Consider the following 12,036-nt stretch of genomic DNA (forward strand, 5'->3'; position numbering starts at 1 on the left):
AAATAAATAAATAAATAAAAATAAAAATATAATAGTAGATTTGAGTAGTCATTTCACTAAAGAAGCACAGATTGCAAGGATGCATATCAAAGGATGATCAATATAAAGTCATAAAAGAAAGGTAAATTAAAACTGCAGTGAGACACCACTGCACTCCATTTAAAATGTCTAAAATTGAAAAGACTGACCATACAATGCGTTATTAAAGGTGTGAAGCAACTGGAACTCTCATACATTGCTAGAGGGAATGTGAAGTGATACAACAGCTTTGGAAGATAATTTGGCAGTATCCTAAAAAGTCACACACACATCTACCGTATGATCCAGTCATTTCACAGCTTAGTGTTTACCTAAGAGAAATGAAAGCAAATATCCATTCAAAGACTTGTACATGAATGTTGATAGCACCTTTATTTGTAATAGCCAAAAACTGGAAACAACCCAAATGTCTACCAAAAGGTGAATGAATAAGCAGATGATGGTATCTATGTACAATGGAATAGTATCCATCACTAAGACTATTGATACAAGAAAAAACGTGGATGGATTGCAAATAATTTTGCTAAATGAAAGATTCCAAACAACAAAAAAGTAAATACTAAATGGTTCCACTTATATAAAACTTGAAAATACAAACTTGACAGAATGTAGATCAGTGCCTGCCTTTGAATCAGGGAGTGGGATCTGGGAGCAGGTTTGATCAATTACAAAAGGACATGAGGAAACTTTTGGAGGGAATAAATCTTTTTTTTATTGCAGTGATGTTTATGGGCACATACATATATAATAACTTACCAAATTAGACACTTTAAATATGTTGCATATTGGTTATATCTCTATAAAGCTGTTAGCAAACAAGCAAAGACATTTAAAACCTACCTTCTCTAGAACAAAAGGCATCTGCAACTGAAGCTTATGTTGAGGGCTTTTCTCTTTCTTGCTGTACCACTCCCCCAGCTCCTTGCAAAATGCCTCTAAGTCTGCTCTTTTACCAATATACACCCCAACTTAGCAGTAGCTCTTCCATTGCACTGAACAATGCACTTGATGGCCTAAATGTACTTGATATTTGGTCAACTTATTAAAATTATCTATGTCCTTTATTCATATTTCACAGAGGCCTCTCTTAAACACTTTTTAAACTCTGGATTAATGTAGTCATAATATTTTATGTGACTAAACTGTTAGCAGAGAGTTAAACATTCAGAAACTTTAGACTCCAGAATTGGGCAGGAAGAGGAAATTGGAAATAGCAATGTTATAGAGGAACCAGTGATCAAATAAAAACCTTAAACTCTTTTCCTTAATACAGCGGATATTGCAAAAAATAAAAGTACAAAGTATAAGTCTAGAAGTCACTGCTTCCTGCCTTCTCCCTCTGATATAGAATTTCTACCGAAGATCTTGCAAAGAGACAAAAGTAAAATTGCTCAGGTAACTTAGCCCCCACTTTATCCTATGGCTTTTGTTTCATGTGTATTATTACTTTTAGTGGTAACTTATTTCAACAAAATTTATATGTTTAATAGATGTTTTTCTGTTTTATTTAAATTCAGTAAAGCAAAGAGTAAATGATAGAGTATTTGGCTTCCTGATTTTCATCTCTATTAATAAGAATTATGCCTATTATTTCAGAATCTAGCAATTTATATTATTTTACCTAATCCTTACAGAATGCAAATGAGATAGGTGTTTCCTAGTTGTTATGCTTCTTACTGTTTGGCTAATAAGTTACTAAAGATGGGAAACTTCTGATTTTCTAGCAAAATTAATGAATTCAACAATTAACAACCTTTTCAATGTTATTATAATTTATTGAGCAAATATCAATATAATGCAATTTACATTTTAAAAACCTCTTAAATTTAAATTTTTTTAAAAGTTCAAGTGATAAACCTCAGTACCAAGTAAATAATTTTTACATTGACCCAACCTTTGGGGAAAATAATGAGGCTCTATAACTGTATACATTCCCTCACCTTCTTCAAAGTATATGGGCTTATTCATATGCTTGAGAGGTCACTGGCACCTAAGTTGTGCTGTCTAACAGATTGTCTAACAGTTGTGCTCTCTAATGTGTCTAGCTACACGCGTTGAGTCAACAGTTCAGCAAAGCCTTCTGGGGAGGTTCTTCAGGCTAGCTTATCTCTTGAGTTGGGAGGGTCTTATGGTTCCTCCTAAAGGTACATGCATAAAGCAGTGCCTTGCCCTCCCACAGCTGAGGTAGATAGAATTGTGGGAGGCTGAGGAGATATGAAAACAATATACCTCAAATAATACAATCAAAAATACCACATATATGTCCTAAATATGCATCTTCATGATGATGCATCTTTCCAAAATCAAGCATTATTCATAATCCACCTCCCCTCAAAAGTCACAAACCTGGTTGACTACAAAGTTGTCTATTTAAGTGAAGAAACCAGGCATCTGTAGAGGTTTACTAGAAAATCCTTTCACATCCTTCCATGCTTCACTCCAGAGCCCTAGAATTGAAATCCTGAGCCCCATAACTAGGCTAGTTAGCCTAAGACTGGCAGCTTCCTCAGGGTCTCTTCCAAGTGGTTCATGGGTCTTACTATCTCCACTTCCAGTTTAGCATCCTCTCTTATCTGAGTTTAATGTCCATCAGATTTAGAAATCCTTGGGTTTGGGGGAAGGTGCCCTGGGTCCTGTGTTCATGACCTGTTATTCAGTTCTCAATTGTGAGATCAAAGCAGGTCTAGTACTAGCACTGTGTGCAAGAGCGGTAGCTGGAAAATCCTGAGGTAGGTACTTTCAGAGGTAGATTGGGACAAATGGGTGAGAGAATCTAAGGTTTTAGTAAGGAAACCAAGAGGACCATATCCAAAGACAAAGTCCAAAGGATGCAAATAGGAGGATAAGCATCAAGGTTTTAGCCAAGAGAGCGAGCGAGATCACATTTTATAAAGGGAGCCCTGTAATTTGATGTACTCTACTGTCATATCTCTACCTTTGTTACTGACTCCATACTCATACTGTTTGCTGCACAATAGACCAATAAATCAAAAGACAAGGTGCTGGGGCAAGGAATAGTGACTTTATTCGAAAATCCAGCAGACCAAGAAGATGGTGGACTAGTGTCCCAAAGAATCATCTTACCCGAGTTAGAATTCAGGCTTCTTTTACATTAAAAGGGGAGGGGAGGTGTGACTGGTTGTTACAAACTAATTGGTGCAAGAACAAAGAAATCCTTTGTTCTTGCAGCTGTCCAGGTAGGTCTGGTCACAATGTTCCTGTAAACCTCCAACAAGACAACTATTATTTTCTATTCTGCACCTTTTTATCTCTATATGAATGGAAATGTGTTATACATTTAAAGGTCAAGCCTGGGAGGCAGAATATTGAGAAAGGGTTAGTATGTATATTCCGGGCTATAGGTCACATTCTCTTACTGTTTGAGACAAAGGTGCAAAGCTAGCATGACTAAGCACAGGCAATGGAGCACAAAGGCTAGAGCTAAAGGAATAGATCCAATATGGAGTCAGGTTTATTCTTCTTTGTTCAACCTTGACATACCAGAAACTTCTAACACTATCTCTAAGTTTCACTAGGAATTGCTCCTTCTACAACTTTTTAATAGACACCAAACTAAAATATTTTGTTGAATAAACAAATATGCAAAAGAGAATATTCCCTCTTCCAATGATTTTTTTAAATTCAATATCTTATATAATTAAATCTGGTTTTCTCAAAGTAGAGCAAACTGTTTATAATATTCAGTTCACCTCACCAAGCCTTAGTGACCCTCCATTATCCATCTTTCATAGCTTTCCAAAAATACTATCCCTCACCCCTCTGTCCAGTAGGAGGGAGCCTGGTGGTCACAAACTTTCACTGAGACCTCAGTCCTTCCCTATTGACCAGAAAGAGCTATGTTCAATTACTTTAATGGGGATGGAGAAAAGCTTTTATTGGCAATATTGAGTACTTTCTGTATTTTAGAGTATGGCACACACACGCACATAAAGGAAATTTTGAATATATATATATATATATATATATATATACATACACATACACATATACAAAAGGAGGAAATGTGGTTCATTCATCTTTCTTAATTAAGAGATCCATAATATTGTGATTTTTTTCACATATTATGGCCCATGGATATTCCTCTAACTTTAAAAAGAGATTGTTTGAATTGTAGTTGTTGTACCTCAGTCGTGGACATATGGGCCTTTTTTTCTCTTCCCACTTCTTGATACTTCTCTGAGAAAAAGTCCACACCCTTGAATGACCCTGCCTTTCTTACCCCATCCTTTCCTTCATCTTCTACAAATCATGCTTGTTTCTGATCTGAGCAAATTCATTTCCAAAGCTGAAGTTCACAATAATTTCTAGTATTTGAATAGCTGAAATGGGATAGAATCAATATTTTATAGTTCCTCTGAATTGCAATGCCATGATTTTCCACTTCTCCCTGGCTTGCCCCCAGAGCTGACTTATTCAGATGAAAATGTTTTAATTGCTTTAAAAATCAGATGAAAAAATATATATAATTCAAATTGAATTACAGTCATCTTAATAGCAACACAATTGTAAAATATAATTTTTAATATTTTTTAATGGAGGAAAAGGCCCACAGCAGCAAAGGTGCCTAGGGCCCACAAAAATCATACGGCCCTGCCTGGCCCTGAAGCTTCCCTCAGGATATCTGGGTTCAGCTGTCTTGCTTCTCTTGATATAAGTAAGGCCTGAGATCATGACTCTCCTTTTTGGTTTCAGAGTGTAGGACAAACCTTATTGCCACGCTTGCTAACTGACTTTGTGTGGAGTCTCCTGATGAGACTCTCTGCACCTGACAAAACAACTGCATCGGAGGCAGCAACCATAGTGAAACTGACTCTGGAATATTATGCCCATAAGGTCACCATGGTAAGATACTTGACAATGAGCAGGGGAGTGCAGAATGTATTCTCTAATGGGTTCTTACTGCCTTTGTTATACGCCTCCTTCTTTTCATATATATTTCTTGCCATTGTTCATTACCTCACTTCAATAGAATGAGGCTTTTGTGTGAAGTATTTCAAGCATACAGAAGAGTTTCAAAATAATGTAATGAACATTCACTCACCAATCACACCAAATTGTAACATTTTGCTATACTTGCTTCAAAGTTTAAAGAAATGCATTAACAACAATAAAATAGTAAAACTGTAATTGAAATCCCCTGTGTAACCATTAAGGAAAGTTTTAAGAACCCTCAGCTAGCTGTAGGGCTGGCCACATAATTTGTGGGGCCCAGTGCAAACTGCAATGTGGGGCTTCTTATTCAAAACATAGAAAAAAACTACCATTAGATGTAGAAACATATGAAGATTTTCCCTCTCTCTCTCTCAATTTGTCACGGTGTTGTTATTTTCTAAGTTAAAAAAAAAAACCTAAAAGTTTATAATATTAGCATGCATTTTGCCATCCATCTTTCTATTGTGCAATGCCAATCATAGCTGCAAATATAAGAGCACACAACTTAACAAAATACTACAATTCATATTTCATGCATGTATATTTATTTTATTCTTAGAGTGGTAAACACTACACAAAACTACCTTAATTGTCTTTATTTCACTCCTTGTCATTCACACATTCTATTAACACTCTCTATCTTCATTTTGTTTGTGAGTAAGGAAAGATTGAAAGGAAAAGAATTTATGGATTGACACATCTTTCTCTTTCCTTCTATGTCATCATTTTCAGCCTAAGTGGTTGAGGCATCAATAAATGTTTATCTTATACCTGCTTTGATTTCCCACTGAACCCCTGCACATCATGGGTCCACTGGAATTCTGTGTTCTTAGGGAATTGTGAATGCTGCCGCTGAATGAGGCTTCAGGAACCGTAGCTGACTCTCATACTGCCACACACACACACACACACACACACACACACACACACACACACACACACACACACACACACACACACACACACACACACACACACACACACACACACACACGCTCCACTGTCCCATGGGACTTCACTTACAAACCACAAACTCAAGGAAAAACTTATTAAAATTTTCAATATGATGACAGCAGAGGTTTAAACAAAGTGAAGGACCTTCTGAATGTGGGACCTTGTGCAAAAGCATAGGTCACATGCCAATGAAACCAGCCCTGATGGAGACATAAGGGCTGAACTCCCAGTTCCGTCTCCTGACATAGCAGTGTTATGTGATTGTAGATAAACTGAGTGCTTGCACTCAAACTCAGAGAGCAGGAAAGGGGAAATAATGCTTCTTACAAACTCTCATGCTTCTACAGACAGGAGCATTCCAAAAGGCATGCAGACCAAGGGGAAAGCTGGAGGGCAACAGTCATTTCTTTAACAAAATAAAAGTTCTCCTCTCATGCAGTGAGAAAAGGAGGCTAGGTAAAACCATATCAGGTCCTGGAGAAGACAAGAAGCCAATTAGAAAACTAGATGTGTAAAACTAGCCTGTGCTACAATGAAATCATTAAACATGGAGAAATAAACTGAACAAAAATGGGGTTCGGCAACTTATTTCCCCACCCCAGCTCCCACAAACAACTGAACTACTGAATACACTGGATTCTTGGTTTAAACAGGATTGGATTCTAAAGTCAGTTATAATGAAAAATTGCATTAAAATTATCCTGAAAATCTCCTAAATTGCAAGTATAGTTTGTGGGCTTACTATTTCTAAATAAATCTAACACAGCACGTCTTTCCTTCAGGATTGAAGGAAATCATTTCTACAATTGAGCATACAGTAACATAGCTGGCTTATTTTAGGGGCATGCTGCATTTAAAGTAGTAGGAGGAGGATGAGAAGAAAAAACTCTAAACCCAATAGTTAAGAGAACTCTGGAGAAGATCACTGGTTTGTGTCTCCCATTTCATGTTTACCTTGGAGCATACGTGGTGGGATAAACGTTTTACAATAAACACTTCATTTTGTTTGTTTAGAGTAGAGGGTTGGGCACAGATAATTCAATTGTATACGGGGCAACTGCAATGGAATGTAAATTTACATCAAACAACTTTTCAGCTTATGGTCTCTGAGAAGTACTTTCAAAATAAGAAGTGAGGTGATCTGGGTAGATTAAATTTGATGTTGAATATACAACCATTGGTTTGAGAAAAATTCCAGGTCTAGCTAAAACTCTCCTTTTTCAAAAATGAAGAGAGATTGGAGACAAGATGATGGAGCAGAAAGATCCGAGTTCACCTCCTCTCACAAGTACACCAAAATCACAACTGCTGAACAACAACTGACAAAAAAGACGGGAGCCTACCAAAAAAGATATTGCAAGGCAGGAATAAAGAAGTAGACATAGAAAATGGACTTGATGACATGGGGTGGGAGGGCGAAGCTGGGGCAAAGTGAGAGTAGCATCGACATATATACACTACCAAATGTAAAATAGTTGGCTGGTGGGAAGCAGCCGCATAGCACAGGGAAATCAGCTCGGTACTTTGTGACCACCTAGAGGGGTGGGATAGGGAGAAAGGGAGGGAGGTTCAAGAGGGAGGAGATATGGGGACATGGATATGCATGTGGCTGATTCGCTTTGTTGTGCAATAGAAACTAGCACAGTATTGTGAAGCAATTATACTCCAATAAAGATCTATTTAAAAAAAGATATTCTACATCCAAAGACACAAAGAAGAAACCACAGTGAGATGGTACAAGGGGCACACTAGTGATATAACCAAATCCCATACCACCCAGGTGGGTGACCCACAAACTGGAGAATAATCATGTCATAGAAGTTCTCCCACAGGAGTGAGCTCTGAGCTCCATGGCAGGCTCCCCAGAATCAGGAGGTGGAGCCCCCTGAGTATTTGGCTTTGAACGCCAGTGGAGCTTGACTGCAGGAGCTCCACAGGACTGGGGGAAACAGAGACTCCAGTCTTGGCACACACAAGTTCTTGTGCATACTGGGACCCAGGGCAAAAGCAGTTAATTTCATAGAAGCCTGGGCCAACTTACCTGCTGGTCTTGGAGGGTCTCCTCGGAAGGCAGAGAGCAGCTGTGGCTCTCTCTGGGGTCATAAAAGCTGGTGGTGGACATATCAGGGAGTGTTCATCTATGTGAACTCTGGCTGGAGGAAGATATCTTGCTTGGGTCCTTGGCACTGAGACCTGGCCTCACCCAACAGCCTGTTGGCTCCAGTGTTGGGATTCCTCAGGCCAAACAACCAACAAGGTGGGAACACAGCCACACCCATCAGCAAACATGCTGTCTAAAGACTTCCTGAGCCCATAGCCACGAATAGACACATCCCTTTACATGGCCCTGCCCACAAGAGGACCAAGACACAGGTCCACCAACCAGAAGGCAGGTACTGGCCCCTCTCACCAGGAAGCCTGCACAAGCCTCTAAACCAGCCTTACCCACCAAGGGGCAGGCACCAGAAGCAAGAAAATTATGATCCCACAGGCTGCAGAACTGAGTGTGCAAACACAGGTCAGAACCTACCCTGGGACCAGCTAGTCCCTGGCCATTCGGTGATAAGAGGAAAGTGTATTGCTGTGACACAAAGGACATCCCCTACTGAGGGCCACTTCTTCAAGGTTGAGAAACATAACTAAGCTACTACATAAATAAAATACAAATAGAATTTTTTTTAAAAAAGAGATGGCAAAGGAATATATTCCAGACAAAATGACAAAGATAAAACTCCAGAACAACTAAGTGAAGTGGAGATAGGCAATCTACCCAAGAAAGAGTTCAGAGTAATGAACTTAAAGATGATCCAAGAACTCGGGAAAAGAATGGATGCACAGAGCAAGAAAGTACAAGAAGTTTTCCTCAGAGAGTTAGAAAATAAGAATACAATAACTGAAATGAAAAAATACACTAGAAGGAATTAATAGCAGAATAAATGAGGCAGAAGAATGAATCAGTGAGCTGGAAGACAGAGTGGTGGAAATCACTGCTGCAGAGCAGAAAAAAGAAAATAGAATAAAAGTAAATGGAGAAAGTCTAAGAGACCTTTGGGACAAGGTCATAGGCACCAACATTCACATTATAGAGGTCCCAGAAATAGAAGAGGGAGAGAAATGGCCTGAGAAAATATTTGAAGAGATAATAGCTGAAAACTTCCCTTACATGGGAAAGGAAACAATCACCCAAGTTCAGGAAGCACAGAGAATCCCATAAAGGATTAACTCAAGGAAGAACACACCCAAACACATAGTAATCAAATGGACAAAAATAAAAGACAGAGAAAACATTAAAAGCAACAAGGGAAAAGCAAAAAATAACATACAAGGGAATCAGCTGATTTGTCAGCAGAAACTCTGCAGGCCAGAAGGGGGTGGCATGATATATTTAACGTGATGAAAGGGAAAAACCTACAACCAAGAATACCCTACCCAGGCTCTCGTTCAGATTCAATAGAGAAATCAAAAGCTTTACAGACAAGCAAAAGCTAAAAGAACTCAGCACCACCAAACGAGCTTTACAATAAATGCTAAAGGAACTGCTCTAAGTGGAAAAGAAAAGGCCACAACTAGAAACAAGAAAATTATGAGAGTGGTAACTCACCAGTAAAGGCAAACTTACAGTAAATGTAGGAAATTATCCACACACAAATATGATCTCAAAATCAGTAATCGTGAGAGGAGGAGAGTTCAAATGCAAGATATTTAAAATGCATTAGAAATTAAGATATCAGGAATGTAAAACAATCATGTGTGTGTATATATATAGAGAGAGAGAGACTACTATATCAAAACCTCATGGTAACTGCAAACCAAAAATCTATAATGTACATACACACAAAAAAGAAAAAGGAATCTAAACACAACACTAAGGATAGTCATCAAATCATAAGAGAAGAGAACAAAAGAGGAAAGGGAAAGAAAAAAGACCTACAGAAAACAAATCCAAAACAATTAACAAAATGGCAATAAGAACATACATATCTATAATTACCTTAAATGTAGATGGGTTAAATGCTCCAACCAAATGACGCAGATTGGCTGAATGGATACAAAAATAAGACTCATATATACGTTGCCTACAAGATACCCACTTCAGATCTAGAGACACATAAAGACTGAAAGTGAGGGGATGGAAAAAGATATTCCATACAAATGGAAATCAAAAGACAGCGGGAGCAGCAATACTCATATCAGACAAAATAGACTTTAATATAAAGACTGTTACCAGAGACAAGGAAGGACAATACATAATGATCAAGGGATCAATCCAAGAAGAAGAACTAACAATTGTAACTTTTTATGCCCCCAACATAGGAGCACCTCAATATACAAGGCAAACATTATCAGACATAAAAGGAGAAATTAACAGTAACACATTAATAGTGTTAAATGACTCATTAGACTAGATGGACTTAATTGACATTTAAAGAGCATTCCATCTGAAAGAAGTGGGATACACATTCTTTTCAAGTTTACATGGAATATTCTCCAGGATAGATAACATGCTGGGCCACAGAGCAAGCCTGAGTAAATTTAAGAAAACTGAAATCATATCAAGCATTTATTCCACCCAAAATTCTATGAGATTAGAAATCAACTATAAGAAACTACTGTAAAAAACACAAACATGTGGAGGCTAAAAAACATGCTACTAAACAACCAATGGATCACTGAAGAAATCAAAGAGGAAATCAAAAAATACCTAGAGACAGATAAAAATGAAAACAACGATCCAAAATCTATGGGATGCAGCAAAAGAAGTTCTAACACGGACATTTATAGCAATACAAGCTTACTTCAGAAAACAAGAAAAATCTCAAATGAGCAACCTAACCTTACATCTAAAGCAACTAGAAAAAGAAAAACAAAGCAAACCCAAAGTTAGTAGATGGAAAGAAATCATAAAGTTCAGAGCAGAAATAAATGAAATAGAGACCAAGGAAGCAGTAGAAGATTAATGAAAATAAAAGCTCGTTCTTTGAAAACATTTTTTAAAATGATAAACTTTTAGCCAGACTCATCAAGAAGAAAAGGTAGAGGGTCCAAATCTATAAAATTAGAAATGAACAAGGAGAAGGTACAACAGACACCACAGAAATACAAAGGACCATAAGACATTACTACAAGCAACTGTATGCCAATAAAATGGACAACCTAGAAGAAAGGGACAAACTCTTAGAAAGGTACAATCTGAAAAGGCTGAACCAGGAAGAAATAGAAAATATGAACAGACAAATCACAAGTCATGAAGTTGAAACCGTGATTAAAAATCTTCCAACAAACATAAGTCAAGGACCAGATGGCTTCACAGGTGAATTCTATCATACATTTAGAGAAGAGTTAGCACCCATCCTTCTCAAACTCTTCCAAAAAACTGCAGAGGAAGGAACATTCCCAAACTCATTCTATGAGGTCACCATCACCCTGATACCAAAAACAGACAAAGATACCACAAAAAAAGAAAATTACAGACCAATTTCACTGATGAATATAGATGCAAAAATCCTCAACAAAATACTAGGAAACAGAATCCAACAACACATTAAAAGGATCATACACCAAGATCAAGTGGGATTTAACCCAGGGATGCAAGGATTCTTCAATATATGCAAATCAATCAATGTGATACACCATATTAAAAAATTGAAGAATAAAAACCATACGATCATTCAATAGATGCAGAAAAAGCTTTTGACAAACTTCAGTACTCATTTATGATAAAAAAAATCTCCAGAAAGTGGGCATAGAGGGAACCTACCCAAACATAATAAACGCCATATATGACAAACCCACAGCAAACATCATTCTAAATGGTGAAAAACTGAAAGCATTTCCTCTAAGATCAGGAACAAGACACGGATGTCCACTCGCACCACTATTATTCAAGATAGTTTTGGAAGTCCTAGCCATGGCAGTCAGAGAAGAAAAAGAAATAAAAGGAATACAAATTGGAAAAGAAGAAGTAAAACTGTCACTGTTTGCAGATGACATGATACTATACATAGAGAATCCTAAAGATGTCACCAGAAAACTATTAGAGCTAATCAATGAATTTGGTAAAGTTGCAGGATACAAATTTAATGCACAGAA

General features: G+C 37.6%; 1 protein-coding gene across 1 annotated transcript in view; it reads left to right on the top strand.

Moving 5' to 3' along the window:
* MROH9 (maestro heat like repeat family member 9) overlaps window positions 1–12,036 on the top strand; it is a gene marked incomplete at both ends in the record, with an annotated part of 250,589 nt that overhangs the window by 205,998 nt on the left and 32,555 nt on the right. The window contains 2 exons of the mRNA XM_081257399.1: window positions 1,313–1,434; window positions 4,753–4,902. Coding sequence (XP_081113525.1) covers window positions 1,313–1,434; window positions 4,753–4,902 — 272 coding nt within the window. The remainder of the gene's footprint in view (window positions 1–1,312; window positions 1,435–4,752; window positions 4,903–12,036) is intronic.

Source organism: Mesoplodon bidens (assembly GCF_964165515.1).
Source record: "Mesoplodon bidens genome assembly, chromosome: 2".
NCBI classification, from domain to species: Eukaryota; Metazoa; Chordata; class Mammalia; order Artiodactyla; family Ziphiidae; genus Mesoplodon; species Mesoplodon bidens.